The 24,050-nt window shown below is 48.8% G+C and overlaps 1 protein-coding gene across 1 annotated transcript in view; it reads left to right on the plus strand.

The window, feature by feature from the left end:
• LOC144486348 (tubulointerstitial nephritis antigen-like) overlaps window positions 1-24,050 on the plus strand; it is a 206,559-nt gene that overhangs the window by 51,857 nt on the left and 130,652 nt on the right. The window contains exon 4 of the mRNA XM_078204381.1: window positions 16,209-16,359. Coding sequence (XP_078060507.1) covers window positions 16,209-16,359 — 151 coding nt within the window. The remainder of the gene's footprint in view (window positions 1-16,208; window positions 16,360-24,050) is intronic.

The raw sequence follows: 24,050 nt of genomic DNA on the forward strand, positions 1-24,050 counted from the left end.
CAGAGTGTAACAGTGAGGGGTGTGGGGTATATCAGAGTGTCACAGTGAGGGGTGTGGGGTATATAAGAATGTTACAGTGAGGGGTGTGGGGTATATCAGTGTGTCACAGTGAGGGGTGTGGGGTATATCAGAGTGTTACAATGAGGGGTGTGGGGTATATCAGAGTGTTACAGTGAGGGGTGTGGGGTATATCAGAGTGTTACAGTGAGGTGTGTGGGGTATATCAGAGTGTTACAATGAGGGGTGTGGGGTATATCAGAGTGTTACAGTGAGGGGTGTGGGGTATATCAGAGTGTTACAGTGAGGGGTTTGGGGTCTATCAGAGTGTAACAGTGAGGGGTGTGGGGTATATCAGAGTGTCACAGTGAGCGGTGTTGTAGAGTGTTACAGTGAGGGGTGTGGGGTATATCAGAGTGTTACAGTGAGGGGTGTGGGCTATATCGGTGTGTTACAGTGAGGGGGTGTGAGATATATCAGAGTGTTACAGTGACGGGGTGTGGGGTATATCAGAGTGTTACAGTGAGGGGTGTGGGGTATATAAGTGAGGGGTGTGGGGTATATAAGAATGTTACACTGAGGGGTGTGGGGTATATCAGAGTGTTACAGTGAGGCGTGTGGGCTATATCATAGTGTTACAGTGAGGGGTGTGGGGTATATCAGAGTGTTACAGTGAGGTGTGTGGGGTATATCACAATGTTACACTGAGGGGTGTGGGGTATATCACAATGTTACAGTGAGGGATGTGGGGTATATCAGAGTGTTACAGTGAGGGGTGTGGGGTATATCAGTGTTACAGTGAGCGGTGTGGGGTATATAAGAATGTTACAGTGAGGGGTGTGGGGTATATCAGAGTGTTACAGTAAGGTGTGTGGGTATATCAGAGTGGTACAGTGAGGGGTGTGGGGTATATCAGAGTGTCACAGTGAGGGGTGTGGGCTACATCGGTGTGTTCCAGTTAGGAGATGTGGGGTATATCAGAGTGTTACAGTGAGGGGGTGTGAGGTATATCAGAGTGTTGCAGTGAGGGGTGTGGCGTATATCAGAGTGTTACAGTGAGGGGTGTGGGGTATATCAGTGAGGGGTATATCAGAGTGTTACAGTGAGGGGTGTGGGGTATATCAGAGTGTTACAGTGAGGGGTGTGGGGTATATCAGTGTGTTACAGTGAGGGGTGTGGGGTATATCAGTGTGCTACAGTGAGGGGGTGTGTGTGGGGTATATCAGAGTGTTACAGTGAGGGGTGTGGGGTATATCAGAGTGTTACAGTGAGGGGTGTGGGGTATATCAGTGTGTTACAGTGAGATGTGTGCGGTATATCAGTGTGTTACAGTGATGGGGCGGGGTATATCAGAGTGTTACAGTGAGGGGTCTGGGGTATATCAGAGAGTTACAGTGAGGGGTGTGGGGTATATCAGAGTCTCACAGTGAGGGGTGTGGGGTTTATCAGAGTGTTACAGTGAGGGGTGTGGGGTATATCAGAGTGTTACAGTGAGGGATGTTCGGTATTTCAGTGTGTTACAGTGAGGGGTGTGGGGTATATCAGTGTGTTACAGTGAGATGTGTGCGGTATATCAGTGTGTTACAGTGATGGGGCGGGGTATATCAGAGTGTTACAGTGAGGGGTCTGGGGTATATCAGAGAGTTACAGTGAGGGGTGTGGGGTATATCAGAGTCTCACAGTGAGGGGTGTGGGGTTTATCAGAGTGTTACAGTGAGGGGTGTGGGGTATATCAGAGTGTTACAGTGAGGGGTGTGGGGTATATCAGAGTGTTACAGTGAGGGGTGTGGGGTATATCAGAGTGTTACAGTGAGAGGTATGGGGTATGTCAGAGTGTTACAGTGTGGTGTGGGGTATATCAGAGTGTTACAGTGAGGGGTGTGGGGTATATCAGAGTGTTACAGTGAGGGGTGTGGGGTATATCAGAGTGTTACAGTGAGGGGTGTGGGGTATATCAGAGTGTTACAGTGAGGGGTGTGGGGTATATCAGAGTGTTACAGTGAGGGGTGTGGGTATATCAGAGTGTTACAGTGAGGGGTGTGGGGTATATCAGAGTGTTACAGTGAGGGGTGTGGGTATATCAGAGTGTTACAGTGAGGGGTGTGGGGTATATCAAAGTGTTACAGTGAGGTTGGGGTATATCAGAGTGTTACAGTGAGGGGTGTGGGGTATATCAGTGTGTTACAGTGAGGGGTGTGGGGTCTATCAGAGTGTTACAGTGAGGGATGTGGGGTATATCAGATTGTCACAGTGAGGGGTGTGGGGTATATAAGAATGTTACAGTGAGGGGTGTGGGGTATATCAGAGTGTTACAATGAGGGGTGTGGGGTATATCAGAGTGTTACAGTGAGGCGTGTGGGGTATATCACAGTGTTACAGTGAGGGGTGTGGGGTATATCAGAGTGTCACAGTGAGGGGTACGGGGTATATAAGAATGTTACAGTGAGGCATGTGGGGTATATCAGAGTCTCACAGTGAGGGGTGTGGGGTATATCAGAGTTACAGTGAAGGGTGTGCGGTACATCAGTCTGTTACAGTGAGGGGTGTGCGGAATATCAGAGTCTCACAGTGAGGGGCATGGGGTATTTCTGTGTGTTACAGTGAGGTGTTTGGGGTATATCAGAGAGTTACAGTGAGGGGTGTGGGGTATATCAGAGTGTCACAGTGAGGGATGTGCGGTATATCAGAATGTTACAGTGAGGGGTGTGGGGTATATCAGAGTGTTACAGTGAGGAGTGTGGGGTATATCAGAATGTGACAGTGAGGGGTGTGGGGTATATCAGAGTGTTACAGTGAGGGGGTGTGGGTTATATCAGAGTTACAGTGAGGGGTGTGGGGTATATCAGAGTTACAGTGAGGGGTGTGGGGTATATCAGAGGTACAGTGAGCGGTGTGGGGTATATCAGAGTGTTACTGTGAGGCGTGTGGGGTATATCAGAGTTACAGTGAGGGGTGTGCGGAATATCAGAGTTAGAGTGAGGGGTATGGGGTATATCAGAGTCTCACAGTGAGGGATGTGGGGTATATCAGAGTGTTCCAGTGAGGGATGTGGGTTATATCAGAGTGTTACGGTGAGGGGTGTGTGGTATATCAGAGTAACAGTGAGGGGTGTGGGGTATATCAAAGTGTTACAGTGAGGGGTGTGGGGTATATCAGAGTGTTACAGTGAGTGGTGTGGGGTATATCACTGTGTTACAGTGAGGGGTGTGGGATATATCAGAGTGTCGCAAGGAGGGGTGTGGGATATATCAGAGTGTTACAGTGAGGGGTGTGGGGTATATCAGAGTGTTACAGTGAGGGGTGTGGGGTATATCAGAGTGTTACAGTGAGGGGTGTGGGGTATATCAGAATGTTACAGTGAGGGGTGTGGGGTATATCAGAGTGTCACAGTGAGGGGGGTATGGGGTATATAAGAATGTTACAGTGAGGGATCAGGGGTATATCAGAGAGTAACAGTGAGGGGTGTGGGGTATATCAGAGTGTTACCGTGAGGGGTGTGGGGTATATCAGAGTGTTACAGTGAGGGGTGTGGGGTATATCAGAGTGTTACAGTGAGGGGTGTGGGGTATATCAGAGTGTTACAGTGAGGGGTGTGGGGTATATCAGAGTGTTACAGTGAGGGGTGTGGGGTATATCAGAATGTTACAGTGAGGGGTGTGGGGTATATCAGAATGTTACAGTGAGGGGGGTGGGGTATATCAGAGTGTAACAGTGAGGGGTGTGGGGTATATCAGAGTGTTACCGTGAGGGGTGTGGGGTTTATCAGAGTGTTACAGTGAGGGGTGTGGGGTATATCAGAGTGTTACAGTGAGGGGTGTGGGGTATATCAGAGTGTTACAGTGAGGGGTGTGGGGTATATCAGAGTGTTACAGTGAGAGGTGTGGGGTATGTCAGAGTGTTACAGTGTGGTGTGGGGTATATCAGAGTGTTACAGTGAGGGGTGTGGGGTATATCAGAGTGTTACAGTGAGGGGTGTGGGGTATATCAGAGTGTTACAGTGAGGGGTGTGGGGTATATCAGAGTGTTACAGTGAGGGGTGTGGGGTATATCAGAGTGTTACAGTGAGGGGTGTGGGTATATCAGAGTGTTACAGTGAGGGGTGTGGGGTATATCAGAGTGTTACAGTGAGGGGTGTGGGTATATCAGAGTGTTACAGTGAGGGGTGTGGGGTATATCAAAGTGTTACAGTGAGGTGTGGGGTATATCAGAGTGTTACAGTGAGGGGTGTGGGGTATATCAGTGTGTTACAGTGAGGGGTGTGGGGTCTATCAGAGTGTTACAGTGAGGGATGTGGGGTATATCAGATTGTCACAGTGAGGGGTGTGGAGTATATAAGAATGTTACAGTGAGGGGTGTGGGGTATATCAGAGTGTTACAATGAGGGGTGTGGGGTATATCAGAGTGTTACAGTGAGGCGTGTGGGGTATATCACAGTGTTACAGTGAGGGGTGTGGGGTATATCAGAGTGTCACAGTGAGGGGTACGGGGTATATAAGAATGTTACAGTGAGGCATGTGGGGTATATCAGAGTCTCACAGTGAGGGGTGTGGGGTATATCAGAGTTACAGTGAAGGGTGTGCGGTACATCAGTCTGTTACAGTGAGGGGTGTGCGGAATATCAGAGTTAGAGTGAGGGGCATGGGGTATTTCTGTGTGTTACAGTGAGGTGTTTGGTGTATATCAGAGAGTTACAGTGAGGGGTGTGGGGTATATCAGAGTGTCACAGTGAGGGGGGTATGGGGTATATAAGAATGTTACAGTGAGGGATCAGGGGTATATCAGAGAGTAACAGTGAGGGGTGTGGGGTATATCAGAGTGTTACCGTGAGGGGTGTGGGGTATATCAGAGTGTTACAGTGAGGGGTGTGGGGTATATCAGAGTGTTACAGTGAGGGGTGTGGGGTATATCAGAGTGTTACAGTGAGGGGTGTGGGGTATATCAGAATGTTACAGTGAGGGGTGTGGGGTATATCAGAGTGTCACAGTGAGGGGGGTATGGGGTATATAAGAATGTTACAGTGAGGGATCAGGGGTATATCAGAGAGTAACAGTGAGGGGTGTGGGGTATATCAGAGTGTTACCGTGAGGGGTGTGGGGTTTATCAGAGTGTTACAGTGAGGGGTGTGGGGTATATCAGAGTGTTACAGTGAGGGGTGTGGGGTATATCAGAGTGTTACAGTGAGGGGTGTGGGGTATATCAGAGTGTTACAGTGAGAGGTGTGGGGTATGTCAGAGTGTTACAGTGTGGTGTGGGGTATATCAGAGTGTTACAGTGAGGGGTGTGGGGTATATCAGAGTGTTACAGTGAGGGGTGTGGGGTATATCAGAGTGTTACAGTGAGGGGTGTGGGGTATATCAGAGTGTTACAGTGAGGGGTGTGGGGTATATCAGAGTGTTACAGTGAGGGGTGTGGGTATATCAGAGTGTTACAGTGAGGGGTGTGGGGTATATCAGAGTGTTACAGTGAGGGGTGTGGGTATATCAGAGTGTTACAGTGAGGGGTGTGGGGTATATCAAAGTGTTACAGTGAGGTGTGGGGTATATCAGAGTGTTACAGTGAGGGGTGTGGGGTATATCAGTGTGTTACAGTGAGGGGTGTGGGGTCTATCAGAGTGTTACAGTGAGGGATGTGGGGTATATCAGATTGTCACAGTGAGGGGTGTGGAGTATATAAGAATGTTACAGTGAGGGGTGTGGGGTATATCAGAGTGTTACAATGAGGGGTGTGGGGTATATCAGAGTGTTACAGTGAGGCGTGTGGGGTATATCCCAGTGTTACAGTGAGGGGTGTGGGGTATATCAGAGTGTCACAGTGAGGGGTACGGGGTATATAAGAATGTTACAGTGAGGCATGTGGGGTATATCAGAGTCTCACAGTGAGGGGTGTGGGGTATATCAGAGTTACAGTGAAGGGTGTGCGGTACATCAGTCTGTTACAGTGAGGGGTGTGCGGAATATCAGAGTTAGAGTGAGGGGCATGGGGTATTTCTGTGTGTTACAGTGAGGTGTTTGGGGTATATCAGAGAGTTACAGTGAGGGGTGTGGGGTATATCAGAGTGTCACAGTGAGGGATGTGCGGTATATCAGAATGTTACAGTGAGGGGTGTGGGGTATATCAGAGTGTTACAGTGAGGGGGTGTGGGTTATATCAGAGTTACAGTGAGGGGTGTGGGGTATATCAGAGTTACAGTGAGGGGTGTGGGGTATATCAGAGGTACAGTGAGCGGTGTGGGGTATATCAGAGTGTTACTGTGAGGCGTGTGGGGTATATCAGAGTTACAGTGAGGGGTGTGCGGAATATCAGAGTTAGAGTGAGGGGTATGGGGTATATCAGAGTCTCACAGTGAGGGATGTGGGGTATATCAGAGTGTTCCAGTGAGGGATGTGGGTTATATCAGAGTGTTACGGTGAGGGGTGTGTGGTATATCAGAGTTACAGTGAGGGGTGTGGGGTATATCAGAGTTACACTGAGGGGTGTGGGGTATATCAGATTGTTACAGTGAGGCGTGTGGGGTATATCAGAGTCTCACAGTGAGGGGTATGGGGTATATCAGTGAGTTACAGTGAGGGGGTGTGGGGTATATCAGAGTGTTCCAGTGAGGGATGTGGGTTATATCAGAGTGTTACGGTGAGGGGTGTGTGGTATATCAGAGTTACAGTGAGGGGTGTGGGGTATATCAGAGTTACAGTGAGGGGTGTGGGGTATATCAGATTGTTACAGTGAGGCGTGTGGGGTATATCAGAGTCTCACAGTGAGGGATGTGGGATATGTCAGAGTGCTACAGTGAGGGGTGTGGGGTATATCAGAGTTACAGTGAGGGGTGTGGGGTATATCAGAGTCTCACAGTGAGGGATGTGGTGTATATCAGAGTGTTACAGTGGGGGGGGGTGTGTTATATCAGAGTGTTACAGTGAGGGGTGTGGGGTATATCAGAGTGTTACAGTGAGGCGTGTGGGGTATATCAGAGTCTCACAGTGAGGGATGTGGGGTATATCAGAGTGTTACAGTGAGGGGTGTGGGGTATATCAGAGTGTTACAGTGAGGCGTGTGCGGTATATCAGAGTCTCACAGTGAGGGATGTGGGGTATATCAGAGTGTTACAGTGAGGGGTGTGTGGGTTATATCAGAGTTACAGTGAGGCGTGTGCGGAATATCAGAGTTAGAGTGAGGGGTATGGGGTATATCAGAGTGTTACAGTGAGGGGTGTGGGGTATATCAGAGTTACAGTGAGGTGTGTGCGGTATATCAGAGTGTTACAGTGAGGGGTGGTGGGTATATCAGAGTGTTACAGTGAGGGGTGTGGGGTATATCAGAGTGTTACAGTGAGGGGTGTTGTGTATATCAGAGTTACAGTGAGGGGTGTGGGGTATATCAGAGTGTCACAGTGAGGGGTGTGGGGTATATCAGAGAGTTACAGTGTGAGGTGTGGGGTATATCAGAGTGTTACAGTGAGGGGTGTTGTGTATATCAGAGTTACAGCGGGGGGTGTGGGGTATATCAGAGTGTCACAGTGAGCGGTGTGGGGTATATCAGAGTTACAGTGTGGGGTGTGGGGTATATCAGAGTGTTACAGTGAGAGGTGTGGGGTATATCAGTGTGTTACAGTGAGGGGTGTGGGGTCTATCAGAGTGTTACAGTGAGGGGTGTGGGGTATATCAGATTGTCACAGTGAGGGGTGTGGGGTATATAAGAATGTTGCAGTGAGGGGTGTGGGGTATATCAGAGTGTTAGAGTGAGGCGTGTGGGGTATATCAGAGTGTTACAGTGAGGGGTGTGGGGTATATCAGAGTGTTACAGTGAGGGGTGTTGTGTATATCAGAGTGTTACAGTGAGGGGTGTGGGGTATATCAGAGTGTCACAGTGAGCGGTGTGGGGTATATCAGAGCGTTACAGTGAGGGGGTGTGCGTTATATCAGATTTACAGTGAGGATTGTGGGGTATATCAGAGGTACAGTGAGGGGTGTGGGGTATATCAGAATGTTACAGTGAGGCGTGTGGTGTATATCAGAGTCTCACATTTAGGGATGTGGGGTATATCAGAGTGTTACAGTGAGAGGTGTGGGGTATGTCAGAGTGTTACAGTGAGGTGTGGGGTATATCAGAGTGTTACAGTGAGGGGTGTGGGGTATATCAGAGTGTTACAGTGAGGCGTGTGGGGTGTATCAGAGTGTTACAGTGAGGGGTGTGGGGTATATCAGAGTGTTACAGTGAGTGGTGTGGGGTATATCAGAGTGTTACAGTGAGGGGTGTGGAGTATATCAGAGTGTTACAGTGAGGGGTGTGGGGTATATCAGAGTGTTACAGTGAGGGGTGTGGGGTATATCAGAGAGTTACAGTGAGAGGTGTGGGGTATATCAAAGTGTTACAGTGAGGTGTGGGGCATATCAGAGTGTTACAGTGAGGGGTGTGGGGTATATCAGATTGTCACAGTGAGGGGTGTGGGGTATATAAGAATGTTACAGTGAGGGGTGTGGGGTATATCAGAGTGTTACAATGAGGGGTGTGGGGTATATCAGAGTGTTACAGTGAGGGGTGTGGGGTATATCAGAGTGTTACAATGAGGGGTGTGGGGTATATCAGAGTGTTACAGTGAGGGGTGTGGGGTATATCAGTGTGTTACAGTGAGGGGTGTGGGGTCTATCAGAGTGTTACAGTGAGGGGTGTGGGGTATATCTGATTGTCACAGTGAGGGGTGTGGGGTATATAAGAATGTTACAGTCAGGGGTGTGGGGTATATCAGAGTGTTACAATGAGGGGTGTGGGGTATATCAGAGTGTTACAGTGAGGCGTGTGGGGTATATCACAGTGTTACAGTGAGGGGTGTGGGGTATATCAGAGTGTTACAGTGAGGGGTACGGGGTATATAAGAATGTTACAGTGAGGCATGTGGGGTATATCAGAGTCTCACAGTGAGAGGTGTGGGGTGTATCAGAGTTACAGTGAAGGGTGTGTGGGGAATATCAGAGTTAGAGTGAGGGGCATGGGGTATTTCTGTGTGTTACAGTGAGGGGTTTTGGGTATATCAGAGAGTTACAGTGAGGGGTGTGTGGTATATCAGAGTGTCACAGTGAGGGATGTGTGGTATATCAGAATGTTACAGTGAGGGGTGTGTGGTATATCAGAGTGTCACAGTGAGGGATGTGGGGTATATCAGAATGTTACAGTGAGGGGTGTGGGGTATATCAGAGTGTTACAGTGAGGGGTGTGTGGTATATCAAAGTGTTACAGTGAGGTGTGGGGTATATCAGAGTGTTACAGTGAGGGGTGTGGGGTATATCAGTGTGTTACAGTGAGGGGTGTGGGGTCTATCAGAGTGTTACAGTGAGGGATGTGGGGTATATCAGATTGTCACAGTGAGGGGTGTGGAGTATATAAGAATGTTACAGTGAGGGGTGTGGGGTATATCAGAGTGTTACAATGAGGGGTGTGGGGTATATCAGAGTGTTACAGTGAGGCGTGTGGGGTATATCACAGTGTTACAGTGAGGGGTGTGGGGTATATCAGAGTGTCACAGTGAGGGGTACGGGGTATATAAGAATGTTACAGTGAGGCATGTGGGGTATATCAGAGTCTCACAGTGAGGGGTGTGGGGTATATCAGAGTTACAGTGAAGGGTGTTCGGTACATCAGTCTGTTACAGTGAGGGGTGTGCGGAATATCAGAGTTAGAGTGAGGGGCATGGGGTATTTCTGTGTGTTACAGTGAGGTGTTTGGGGTATATCAGAGAGTTACAGTGAGGGGTGTGGGGTATATCAGAGTGTCACAGTGAGGGATGTGCGGTATATCAGAATGTTACAGTGAGGGGTGTGGGGTATATCAGAGTGTTACAGTGAGGGGGTGTGGGTTATATCAGAGTTACAGTGAGGGGTGTGGGGTATATCAGAGTTACAGTGAGGGGTGTGGGGTATATCAGAGGTACAGTGAGCGGTGTGGGGTATATCAGAGTCTTACTGTGAGGCGTGTGGGGTATATCAGAGTTACAGTGAGGGGTGTGCGGAATATCAGAGTTAGAGTGAGGGGTATGGGGTATATCAGAGTCTCACAGTGAGGGATGTGGGGTATATCAGAGTGTTCCAGTGAGGGATGTGGGTTATATCAGAGTGTTACGGTGAGGGGTGTGTGGTATATCAGAGTTACAGTGAGGGGTGTGGGGTATATCAGAGTTACACTGAGGGGTGTGGGGTATATCAGATTGTTACAGTGAGGCGTGTGGGGTATATCAGAGTCTCACAGTGAGGGGTATGGGGTATATCAGTGAGTTACAGTGAGGGGGTGTGGGGTATATCAGAGTGTTCCAGTGAGGGATGTGGGTTATATCAGAGTGTTACGGTGAGGGGTGTGTGGTATATCAGAGTTACAGTGAGGGGTGTGGGGTATATCAGAGTTACAGTGAGGGGTGTGGGGTATATCAGATTGTTACAGTGAGGCGTGTGGGGTATATCAGAGTCTCACAGTGAGGGATGTGGGATATGTCAGAGTGCTACAGTGAGGGGTGTGGGGTATATCAGAGTTACAGTGAGGGGTGTGGGGTATATCAGAGTCTCACAGTGAGGGATGTGGTGTATATCAGAGTGTTACAGTGGGGGGGGTGTGTTATATCAGAGTGTTACAGTGAGGGGTGTGGGGTATATCAGAGTGTTACAGTGAGGCGTGTGGGGTATATCAGAGTCTCACAGTGAGGGATGTGGGGTATATCAGAGTGTTACAGTGAGGGATGTGGGGTATATCAGAGTGTTACAGTGAGGCGTGTGCGGTATATCAGAGTCTCACAGTGAGGGATGTGGGGTATATCAGAGTGTTACAGTGAGGGGTGTGTGGGTTATATCAGAGTTACAGTGAGGCGTGTGCGGAATATCAGAGTTAGAGTGAGGGGTATGGGGTATATCAGAGTGTTACAGTGAGGGGTGTGGGGTATATCAGAGTTACAGTGAGGTGTGTGCGGTATATCAGAGTCTCACAGTGAGGGGTGTGGGGTATATCAGAGTGTTACAGTGAGGGGTGTGGGGTATATCAGAGTGTTACAGTGAGGGGTGTTGTGTATATCAGAGTTACAGTGAGGGGTGTGGGGTATATCAGAGTGTCACAGTGAGGGGTGTGGGGTATATCAGAGAGTTACAGTGTGAGGTGTGGGGTATATCAGAGTGTTACAGTGAGGGGTGTTGTGTATATCAGAGTTACAGTGGGGGGTGTGGGGTATATCAGAGTGTCACAGTGAGCGGTGTGGGGTATATCAGAGTTACAGTGTGGGGTGTGGGGTATATCAGAGTGTTACAGTGAGAGGCTTGGGGTATATCAGTGTGTTACAGTGAGGGGTGTGGGGTCTATCAGAGTGTTACAGTGAGGGGTGTGGGGTATATCAGATTGTCACAGTGAGGGGTGTGGGGTATATAAGAATGTTACAGTGAGGGGTGTGGGGTATATCAGAGTGTTAGAGTGAGGCGTGTGGGGTATATCAGAGTGTTACAGTGAGGGGTGTGGGGTATATCAGAGTGTTACAGTGAGGGGTGTTGTGTATATCAGAGTGTTACAGTGAGGGGTGTGGGGTATATCAGAGTGTCACAGTGAGCGGTGTGGGGTATATCAGAGCGTTACAGTGAGGGGGTGTGCGTTATATCAGATTTACAGTGAGGATTGTGGGGTATATCAGAGGTACAGTGAGGGGTGTGGGGTATATCAGAATGTTACAGTGAGGCGTGTGGTGTATATCAGAGTCTCACATTTAGGGATGTGGGGTATATCAGAGTGTTACAGTGAGAGGTGTGGGGTATGTCAGAGTGTTACAGTGAGGTGTGGGGTATATCAGAGTGTTACAGTGAGGGGTGTGGGGTATATCAGAGTGTTACAGTGAGGCGTGTGGGGTGTATCAGAGTGTTACAGTGAGGGGTGTGGGGTATATCAGAGTGTTACAGTGAGTGGTGTGGGGTATATCCGAGTGTTACAGTGAGGGGTGTGGGGTATATCAGAGTGTTACAGTGAGGGGTGTGGGGTATATCAGAGTGTTACAGTGAGGGGTGTGGGGTATATCAGAGAGTTACAGTGAGAGGTGTGGGGTATATCAAAGTGTTACAGTGAGGTGTGGGGTATATCAGAGTGTTACAGTGAGGGGTGTGGGGTATATCAGATTGTCACAGTGAGGGGTGTGGGGTATATAAGAATGTTACAGTGAGGGGTGTGGGGTATATCAGAGTGTTACAATGAGGGGTGTGGGGTATATCAGAGTGTTACAGTGAGGGGTGTGGGGTATATCAGAGTGTTACAATGAGGGGTGTGGGGTATATCAGAGTGTTACAGTGAGGGGTGTGGGGTATATCAGTGTGTTACAGTGAGGGGTGTGGGGTCTATCAGAGTGTTACAGTGAGGGGTGTGGGGTATATCAGATTGTCACAGTGAGGGGTGTGGGGTATATAAGAATGTTACAGTCAGGGGTGTGGGGTATATCAGAGTGTTACAATGAGGGGTGTGGGGTATATCAGAGTGTTACAGTGAGGCGTGTGGGGTATATCACAGTGTTACAGTGAGGGGTGTGGGGTATATCAGAGTGTTACAGTGAGGGGTACGGGGTATATAAGAATGTTACAGTGAGGCATGTGGGGTATATCAGAGTCTCACAGTGAGAGGTGTGGGGTATATCAGAGTTACAGTGAAGGGTGTGTGGGGAATATCAGAGTTAGAGTGAGGGGCATGGGGTATTTCTGTGTGTTACAGTGAGGGGTTTTGGGTATATCAGAGAGTTACAGTGAGGGGTGTGTGGTATATCAGAGTGTCACAGTGAGGGATGTGGGGTATATCAGAATGTTACAGTGAGGGGTGTGTGGTATATCAGAGTGTCACAGTGAGGGATGTGGGGTATATCAGAATGTTACAGTGAGGGGTGTGGGGTATATCAGAGTGTTACAGTGAGGGGTGTGTGGTATATCAGAGTGTCACAGTGAGGGATGTGGGGTATATCAGAATGTTACAGTGAGGGGTGTGGGGTATATCAGAGTGTTACAGTGAGGAGTGTGGGGTATATCAGAGTGTGACAGTGAGGGGTGTGGGGTATATCAGAGTGTTACATTGAGGGGGTGTGGGTTATATCAAAGTTACAGTGAGGGGTGTGGGGTATGTCAGCGTTACAGTGAGGGGTGTGGGGTATATCAGAGGTACAGTGAGGGGTGTGGGGTATATCAGAGTCTCACAGATAGGGATGTGAGGTATATCAGAGTGTTACAGTGAGGGGGTGTGGGGTATATCAGAGTTACAGTGAGGGGTGTGCGGAATATCAGAGTTAGAGTGAGGGGTATGGGGTATATCAGAGTCTCACAGTGAGGGATGTGGGGTATATCAGAATGTTCCAGTGAGGGATGTGGGGTATATCAGAGTGTTACGGTGAGGGGTGTGTGGTATATCAGAGTTACAGTGAGGGGTGTGGGGTATATCAGAGTTACAGTGTGGGGTGTGGGGTATATCAGAGTGTTACAGTGAGGCGTGTGGGGTATATCAGAGTCTCACAGTGAGGGATGTGGGGTATATCAGAGTGTTACAGTGAGGGGTGTGGTATATCAGAGTGTTACAGTGAGGCGTGTGGGGTACATCAGAGTCTCACAGTGAGGGATGTGGGGTATATCAGAGTGTTACAGTGAGGGGTGTGTGGGTTATATCAGAGTTACAGTGAGGGGTGTGCGGAATATCAGAGTTAGAGTGAGGGGTATGGGGTATATCAGAGTGTTACAGTGAGGTGTGTGCGGTATATCAGAGTCTCACAGTGAGGGGTGTGGGGTATATCAGAGAGTTACAGTGAGAGGTGTGGGGTATATCAGAGTGTTACAGTGAGGGGTGTTGTGTATATCAGAGTTACAGTGGGGGGTGTGGGGTATATCAGAGTGTCACAGTGAGCGGTGTGGGGTATATCAGAGCGTTACAGTGAGGGGGTGTGGGTTATATCAGATTTCCAGTGAGGATTGTGGGGTATATCAGAGGTACAGTGAGGGGTGTGGGGTATATCAGAGTGTTACAGTGAGGCGTGTGGTGTATATCAGAGTCTCACATTTAGGGATGTGGGGTATATCAGAGTGTTACAGTGAGGGGGTGTGGGGTATATCAGAGTGTTACAGTGAGGGGTGTGGGGTATATCAGAGAGTTACAGTGAGGGGTGTGGGGTATATCAGAGTTACAGAGAGGGGTGTGCGGAATATCAGAGTTAGAGTGAGGGGTATGGGGTATATCAGAGTGTTACAGTGAGGGGTGTGGGGTATATCAGAGTGTTACAGTGAGGGGTGTGGGGTATATCAGAGTTACAGTGAGGGGTGTTGTGTATATTAGAGTGTTACAGTGACGCGTGTGGGGTATATCAAGAGTCTCACAGTCAGGAATGTGGGGTATATCAGAGTGTTACAGTGAGGGGGTGTGGGGTATATCAGAGTTACAGTGAGGGGTGTGGGGTATATCAGAGTCTCACAGTGAGGGATGTGGGGTATATCAGAGTGTTACAGTGAGGGGTGTGGGGTATATCAGAGTCTCACAGTGAGGGATGTGGGGTATATCAGAGTGTTACAGTGAGTGTGTATGGGTTATATCAGAGTTGCAGTGAGAGCTGTGCGGAATATCAGAGTTAGAGTGAGGGGTATGGGGTATATCAGAGTGTTACAGTGAGGGGTGTGGGGTATATCAGAGTGTTACAGTGAGGGGTGTGGGGTATATCAGAGTATTACAGTGAGGGGGTGGGGTATATCAGAATTAGGGTGAGGGCTATGGGGTATATCAGAGTGTCACAATGAGGGGTGTGGGCTATATCGGTGTGTTCCTGTGAGGTGATGTGAGGTATATCAGATGTTACAGTGAGGGGTGTGGCGTACATCAGAGTGTTACAGTGAGGGGGTGTGAGGTATATCAGAGTGTTACAGTGAGGGGTGTGCGGTATATCAGAGTGTTACGGTGAGGGGTGTGCGGTATATCAGAGTGTTACGGTGAGGGGTGCGGGGTATATCAGAGTTACAGTGAGAGGTGTGGGGTATATCAGAGTGTTACCGTGAAGGGTGTGGGGTATATCAGTGTTCCAGTAAGGGATATGGGGTATATCTGAGTGTAACAGTGAGGGGTTTGCGGTATGTCAGAGAGTCATAGTGAGGGGTGTGTGGTATATCAGAGAGTTACAGTGAGGGGTGTGGGGTATATTTGTCATTTTCATAAATGACCTGGATGAGGAAGTGGAGGGATGGGTTGGTAAGTTTGCCGACGACACGAAGGTTGGTGGGGTTGTGGATAGTCTGGCGGAATGTCAGAAGTTACAGAGGGACATAGATAGGATGCAAGACTGGGCGGACAAGTGGCAGATGGACTTCAACCCAGATAAATGCGTCGTGGTCCATTTTGGCAGGTCAAATGGGATGAAGGATTACAATGTAAAGGGAAGTCTCTTAGTACGGTAGAGGATCAGAAGGACCTTGGGGTCCGGGTCTATAGGACTCTAAAATCGGCCCTGCAGGTGGAGGAGGTGGTTAAGAAGGCGTATGGTGTGCTGGCCTTGATCAATCGAGGGATTGAGTTTAGGAGTCCGGGGATAATGATGCAGCTATATAAGACCCTCGTCAGACCCCACTTGGAGGACTGTGCTCAGTTCTGGTCGCCTCATTACAGGAAGGATGTGGAAAACATTGAAAGGGTGCAGAGGAGATTTACAAGGATGTTGCCTGGATTGAGTGGCATGCCTTATGAGGATAGGCTGAGGGAGCTCGGTCTTTTCTCCTTGGAGAGACGTAGGATGAGAGGAGACCTGATAGAGGTATATAAGATGTTGAGAGGCATAGATCGGGTGGACTCTCAGAGGCTTTTTCCCAGGGTGGAAATGTCTGCTACGAGAGGACACAGGTTTAAGGTGCTGGGGGGTAGGTGCAGGGGAGATGTTAGGGGTAAGTTTTTCACACAGAGGGTGGTGGGCGAGTGGAATCGGCTGCCGTCAGTGGTGGTGGAGGCGAACTCAATAGGGTCTTTTAAGAGACTCCTGGATGAGTACATGGGACTTAATAGGTTGGAGGGTTATAGGTAGGTCTCGAAGGTAGGGATGTGTTCGGCACAACTTGTGGGCCGAAGGGCCTGTTTGTGCTGTGGTTTTCTATATTTCTATATCAGAGTGTTACATTGCAAGTGGGGGTTATATCAGAATGTGACACTGAACAGTGTGGGGGAGTAATGATTGAATGAGGTCTCTCTAATCTCTTTCCCTTCCTCATTAGCTGTGGCATCTGACAGGATCTCCATCCAATCCATGGGTCACATGACAGCAACCCTATCGCCCCAGAATTTGATCTCGTGCAACACAAAGAACCAGCATGGCTGTCATGGTGGGCGGCTCGATGGTGCCTGGTGGTACCTGCGACGGCGTGGGTATGTACCCTGGCATCCATCTTCTGTCTGAGATACATGGTTCCATGCTTTGCATCAGGAATTGACTCCAACCAATGCTACAGCCTACTTGTTGAATTCTTCTAAACTATAAGTGTTGTGTCATGTAATGGTACAGATACAGTAAGAAGTCTCACAACACCAGGTTAAAGTCCAACTGGTTTATTTGGTAGCAAAATCCACTAGCTTTCAGAGTGCTGCTCCTTCGTCAGGTGAGTGGGAGCTCTGTTCTCATATAAAGACACAAACTCAATTTACAAAATAATGGTTGGAAAGTAAGTCTTTACAGGTCATCAAGTCTTAAAGGTACAGACAATGTGAGTGGAGAGAGCGTTAAGCACAGGTTAAAGAGATGTGTATTGTCTTCACACAGGACAATTAGTGAGATTTTGCAAGCCCAGGCAAGTCGTGGGGGTTACAGATAGTGTGACATGAACCCAAGATCCCGGTTGAGGCCGTCCTCATGTGTGCGGAACATGACTATCAGTCTCTGCTCAGCGACTCTGCGCTGTTGTGTGTCGTGAAGGCCGCCTTGGAGAACGCTTACCCGAAGATCAGAGGCCGAATGCCCGTGACCACTGAAGTGTTCCCCAACAGGAAGAGAACACTCTTGCCTGGTTATTGTCGAGCGGTGTTCATTCATCCGTTGTCATAGCATCTGCATGGTCTCCCCAATGTACCATGCCTCGGGACATCCTTTCCTGCAGCGTATCAGGTAGACAACGTTGGCCAAGTTGCAAGAGTAGGTACCGTGTACCTACCCAGCCTTCAGGAGAACAGCGACCACGACACCACACAACCCTGCCACAGCAACCTCTGCAAGACGTGTCGGATCATCGACACGGATGCCTTCTCAAGATGTGCCATCTGGCCCATCGAGTCTGCACCGACCACAATCCCACCCAGGCCCTACCCCCTTATCCCTACACATTTACCCGCTAATCCCTCCAACCTTTGCATCCCAGGACACCAAGGGGCAATTTTAGCATGGCCAATCAACCTAACCCGCACATCTTGTCACGACACACGACAGCGCAGAGTCGCTGAGCAGAGACTGATAGCCAAGTTCCACATACATGAGGACGGCCTCAACCGAGATCTTGGGTTCATGTCACACTATCTGTAACCCCCACGACTTGCCTGGGGTTGCAAAATCTCACTAACTGTCCTGTCTGGAGACAATACACATCTCTTTAACCTGTGCTTAACCCTCTCTCCACTCACATTGTCTCTTTAGACTTAAGACTTGATTACCTGTAAAGACTCGCATTCCAACCATTATTTTGTAAATTGAGTTTGTGTCTTTATATAGACATGATGTGGAGATGCCAGCGTTGGACTGGGGTAAACACAGTAAGAAGTTTAACAACACCAGGTTAAAGTCCAACAGGTTTATTTGGTAGCAAAAGCCACACAAGCTTTTGCTACCAAATAAACCTGTTGGACTTTAACCTGGTGTTGTTAAACTTCTTACTATTCTTTATATGGAATCATAGAATCCTACAGTGCAGAAAGAGGCCATTCGGCCCATCGAGTCTTCACCAACCACTATCCCACCCAAGCCCTATCCACATATCTACCCACTAACCCCTCTAACCTATGCATCCCGGGACACTAAGGGGCAATTCTAGAATGGCCAATCAACCTAGCCCACACATCTTTGGACTGTGGGAGGAAACCCGGAGGAAACCCACGCAGACACAGGGAGAATGTGCCCTGTTTGTGAACAGAACTCCCACTTACCTGACGAAGGAGCAGCGCTCCGAAAGCTAGTGGCTTTTGCTACCAAACAAACCTGTTGGACTTTAACCTGGTGTTCTGAGACTTCTCACTATGTTTACCCCAGTCCAACGCCGGCATCTCCACATCATGGTACAGATGTCCGGTGGTGAATAATGGAACTGGAGTCAATCCTGCCACCCTTTACAAGCTTTTAATTACAGTGCTCGTCATAACCCGCATGCACCCTGTAAACACACCAGTTTCAATCTGTACCTTTTTATCAGAGCACAACTCAAGCTCCAGTTAATGCTCAGCATTTGAATATAATTGATGACAATTAGTATACAATTAATAGATTCCCATCACTTTTAAATTGCAATAAAAATTTACTTGTACAACATAAATTTCATAATAAATTAAATCAAAGATATTCGATACAAATAATTATATTCCAAACACTCCTCTTGTAGCCCTCCTACCAATTCCTCTCTTGTTGATGCCTCGCCTGACGCTCTGACGAAGGGTCATCCAGACTCGAAACGTTGGCTCTATTCTCTCTTCACAGATGCTGTCAGACCTGCTGAGATTTTCCAGCATGTTGTGTTTTTGTTTCAGATTCCAGCATCCGCAGTATTTTGCTTCCACCCATTTCCTTCTGAGAGTTCCATTCTCTTCAGTGTTTGTTTTAAGCCAATAAGGTTAAAATGTTTCTCATGTGCTTTTCACTGAGTTTACATCATTCCACAATGAACAATTTTCCACATAACATACAATAGGTCACACTATCTTCAGTGAACATAACCAAACTCAAAGTTTTTGTAGTGATTCTATGATACGATACTATGATTCTTAGAATCAGAGAATGGTTACATCACAGAAGGTGACCATTCAGCCTGTCATATTCCTGCCAGCTCTCTACAAGAGCAATTTTGCTCGACCACCAACACCACACCGTTTCCTCTAATACTTCTAGATTTCAGTGTAACTGCTTCTATTAGTGCCACACAGTCTTCATCAGCCACACCCACATCATTTAGAAGGATGTTTAACCTTAGAAACTTGCTCACCTACTTGTAAGTTTAAGACAATTTGAATTTTATCTCTGATTCTAACACTATAACTGACATTTTGATGGAAAATATTAGGTTTTATAAAAATAAGATTCTAATTGGGTAAACTCCAGATGAAGTGACTTTGCAAAAATAATAGCTTAATCGTGCCCCATGTCAAGTTTCATTGGTTGTTTTTCCTTTGAGGGTTTAATCATTCGCATAAATCTCTCATGGTTTCTAAAATGACTTACTTTAACTATTTGACATGGAATTGTAACTCTCTTTAGTGACCTCAATGTGTTACCAACACTCGTAAAAATAAGGAAAGTAAAGTTTCCATAGTCCCAGGTGACCATAGGTTTCCCTCCCCTTTGAGGGGGAGAGCTGACTGGCGGTAATTTAACCTGAGGATCACCACACCTCAGACGAGGGGCAAGGTTAAGAAGGCGTGGCCTTCATGACTATCAACACTAAATCCAAATCAAGTAGTACTTTTATCGTCCTTAACCTTGCATCCTCAGTATTTAGTACATCAAAATGACATTTTAACCCATCTGTTCTGCATGTCGAAGTACAAGCACTAACCAGTACTGCAAAGTTAAAGCAGTCCGCAGCTAACTCATCATCACAGGACTAAACCTCCTTGTGATTTGTTAGGATTCATCATTATCTTCATGCTCTTCCTCAGAATCCTGTTCATCATATAATTTTGAGGGCTCTGCCTCACACCTCTGAGCAGTTCACCACATAACGAAACATTGACACACTTCTGAAGCACCTGTTAGATGTTCCTTGGACATTCTGAAGATTCATTCACTTATTATAGTTGTTCCAATTTTGTATTTTGCTGTAATTACCAGATCCGCTAAAGGCTCTGTTAACCTCATTCTGCCTGCCTTTCATCTTCCTGTTGTATTGATGCCGACCTCTGGTGTGTGGATTATTTTGAAATTTGGCAGTCATTGAATCTCCTATTCTTGTGTCACTTTGGAATGTCTCATTGTTTCATGTCGGTGGAAGGAAATGACTGTTTCCCCAGTATTTTTTAAAGGCAGCACACCATCCGATCCAACAAATACTCTCTCTCCAAGAACCAAACAGCAGTTAGAACCAGGAGACTGTCCATCTGAGATACTTTAGAACAATCCAGCAGTTCAAACACTAGTACCGATTGGTAGAACCCCAATTGAAGTTTGTGTGGAATCCTGCTACATCCAGTCATGAATGGTGGTGGACAATTAAACAACTCACTGGAGGAGGAGGCTCCACAAATATCCCCATCCTCAATGATGGAGGAGCCCAGCACATCAGTGCGAAAGAGAAGGCTGAAACATTCACAGCAATCTTCAGCCAGAAGTGCCAAGTGGATGATCCATCTCGGCCTCCTCCCGATGTCCCCAGTCTCCAGCCAATTTGATTCACTCCACGCAATACTAAGAAACGGTTGGAGGCACTGGATACTGCAAAGGCAATGGGCCCTGATAACAGTCCAGCAATAGTACTGAAGACTTGTGCTTCAGAACTTGCCGCTCCCCTCGCCAAGATCTTCCAGTACAGCTACAACACTGGCATCTACCCAACAATGTGGAAAATTGCCCATGTATGACCTGTACACCAAAAGCAGGACAAATCCAACCCGGCCAATTGCTGCCCCATCAGTCTACTCTCGATCATCAGTAAAGTGATGGAAGGGGTTATCGACAGCGCTATCAAGCAGCACCTGCTCAGCAATAACCTGCTCAGTGACGTCCAGTTTGGGTTTTGCCAGGGTCACTCAGCTCCTGACCTCATTACAGCCTTGGTTCAAACACAGACAAAAGAGCTGAATTCCAGAGGTGAGGTGAGAGTGACAGCCCAAATCATCATGGCCGCATTCGACCGAGTGTGGCATCAAAGAGCCCTAGCAAAACTGGAATCAATGGGTAAAAGGGGCAAACTCTCCGCTGGTTGGAGTCATACCTGGCACAAAGGAAGATGGTTGAGGTTGTGGAGGGTCAGTCATCTCAGCTCCAGGACACCTCTGCAGGAGTCCCTCAGGGTCGTGTCCTCGGCCCAACCATCTTCAGCTGCTTCATCAATGCTTCAAAAAGCCAGACGTGAGAATACTCGCCGATGATTGCACAATGTTCAGCACTATTTGCAACTCCTCAGATACTGAAGCAGTCCATGTTCAAATGCAACAAGATCTGGACAATATCCAGGCTTGGGCTGACAAGCGGCAAATAACATTCGTGCCACACAAATGCCAGGCAATGACCATCTCCAACAAGAGAGAATCTAATCACCTCCCCTTGACATTCAGTGGCATCATCATCACTGAATCTCCCAATATCAACACCTTTGACCAGAAACTGAATGAGACCAGCCATTTAAACACAGTGGCTCCATGAGCAGGTCAGAGGCTGGGAATCCAGCAATGAGGAATGAATCTCCTGACCCCTTAAAGTTTATCCACCAGGAGGGTGATGGAATACTCAGCACTTTCCTGGATGGGTGCAGCTCCAACAGCACTCGAGAAGCCCAACACCATCCAGGACAAAGCAGCCTCCGCTTGATTGACACCCCATCCACCACCTTTAACATTCACTCCCTCCACCACCGACGCACAGTAGTAGCCATGTGTACCATCTACTAGATACACTGCTACAACTCGCCAAGGCCCCTTTCAGCTGACTCTTTCAAATCTGTAAACTCTACCATCTAGAAAGATAAAGTCAGCAGATACATGGGAACACCAGCCCTACAGATTCCCCTTCAAGCCACCCACCATCCTGAGCTGTGAATATATTGCTGTTTCCTTCTTTGTTGCTGTGTTCCATCTCCTCAGGGGGCAGTTAGGAATGGGCTATAAATGCTGGCATTGTTGGTGACGCCCACGTCCATGAGAGAATGAAAAACAATCTTCCCATTCTCCTCAGCAGCCTCACTCTGACCTTTCAGCCCTGCCATTCGGCCGGAGGTCAGAAAGATCACTCACACATTTTACCCCAAGACAAACACACTTGGAAAAATCTCAAGGTTTCAGGGTCCTCTCACAAGAGAGGCTTCATTTTACCCAGAAATCACATCTCACCCAAGGAATGGGCAGGAGTGTGTCTGGAATATCAGAGATGTACTCCGCCTGGCCAGGCCCTTGGCAGGGAGACACACTGCAATCTTTTTTCTACTATAATGCACACTCAGTTCTTGCTCCGTTTACTTCCCTTTCAGGAGAAATTCCTAAACTTCTGTTTGGAGATCTTCATTTAAACAATGACGGGATGAGTGAACATTCACACCTTATTGTTGAAAGTTGTGGAGTGACATTCCCCACAGGATTGTACACCTGACATCTGCTGCAGATTCTTGGAGGAAAAGTAACACAGCCTTCCCCTCCCATCGGACCCAGAGTATCAGATCACTGGAGCTGTCAACTGATTGAAGGAGGCACTACTGAAATTCACTATGCCCAGTGCAGTGTGTGTGTGTGTGTGAGTGGGGCACTGTGTGTGTGTGTGTGTATGTGTGTGAGCGGGGCAGTGTGTGTGAGCGGGGCAGTGTGTGTGTGTGTGTGTGAGAGAGAGCGGGGCAGTGTGTGTGTGAGAGCGGGGCAGTGTGTGAGAGCGGGGCAGTGTGTGTGTGAGAGTGGGGCAGTGTGTGTGTGTGAGAGCGGGGCAGTGTGTGTGTGAGAACGGGGCAGTGTGTGTGTGTGTGTGTGAGAGAGAGAGCGGGGCAGTGTGTGTGTGAGAGCGGGGCAGTGTGTGAGAGCGGGGCAGTGTGTGTGTGAGAGTGGGGCAGTGTGTGTGTGTGAGAGCGGGGCAGTGTGTGTGTGAGAACGGGGCAGTGTGTGTGAGAGCGGGGCAGTGTGTGTGTGTGTGAGAGCGGGGCAGTGTGTGTGTGTGTGAGAGCGGGGCAGTGTGTGTGTGAGAGAGGGGCAGTGTGTGTGTGTGAGCGGGCAGTGTGTGAGAGCGGGGCAGTGTGTGTGAGAGCGGGGCAGTGTGTGTGTCAGAGCGGGGCAGTGTGTGTGTGAGAGCGGGGCAGTGTGTGTGTGTGTGTGTGTGTGTGTGAGAGCGGGGCAGTGTGTGTGTGTGTGTGTGAGAGCGGGGCAGTGTGTGTGTGTGTGTGTGAGAGCGGGGCAGTGTGCGTGAGAGAGCGGGGCAGTGTGTGTGTGTGAGAGCGGGGCAGTGTGTGTGTGTGAGAGCGGGGCAGTGTGTGTGTGAGAGCGGGGCAGTGTGTGTGTGAGCGGGGCAGTGTGTGTGTGTGAGCGGGGCAGTTTGTGTGTGTGAGCGGGGCAGTGTGTGTGTGTGAGCGGGGCAGTGTGTGTGTGTGAGCGGGGCAGTGTGTGTGTGTGAGCGGGGCAGTGTGTGTGTGTGAGCGGGGCAGTGTGCGTGTGTGAGCGGGGCAGTGTGTCTGTGTGTGAGCGGGGCAGTGAGTGTGTGAGAGCGGGGCAGTGTGTGTGAGAGCGGGGCAGTGTGTGTGTGTGTGTAAGCGGGGCAGTGTGTGCGTGAGAGCGGGGCAGTGTGTGTGTGAGAGCGGGGCAGTGTGTGTGTGAGAACGGGGCAGTGTGTGTGTGTGTGTGAGCGGGGCAGTGTGTGTGTGTGTGAGAGAGCGGGGCAGCGTGTGTGAGAGCGGGGCAGTGTGTGTGTGAGAGCAGGGCAGTGTGTGTGAGAGCGGGGCAGTGTGTGTGAGAGCGGGGCAGTGTGTGTGAGAGCGGGGCAGTGTGTGTGAGAGCGGGGCAGTGTGTGTGAGAGCGGGGCAGTGTGTGTGAGAGCGGGGCAGTGTGTGTGAGAGCGGGGCAGTGTGTGTGAGAGCGGGGCAGTGTGTGTGAGAGCGGGGCAGTGTGTGTGAGAACGGAGCAGTGTGTGTGTGAGAGCGGGGCAGTGTGTGTGTGAGAGCGGGGCAGTGTGTGTGTGTGAGCGG

Source organism: Mustelus asterias, unplaced genomic scaffold, assembly GCF_964213995.1.
Source record: "Mustelus asterias unplaced genomic scaffold, sMusAst1.hap1.1 HAP1_SCAFFOLD_318, whole genome shotgun sequence".
Classification (NCBI taxonomy): domain Eukaryota; kingdom Metazoa; phylum Chordata; class Chondrichthyes; order Carcharhiniformes; family Triakidae; genus Mustelus; species Mustelus asterias.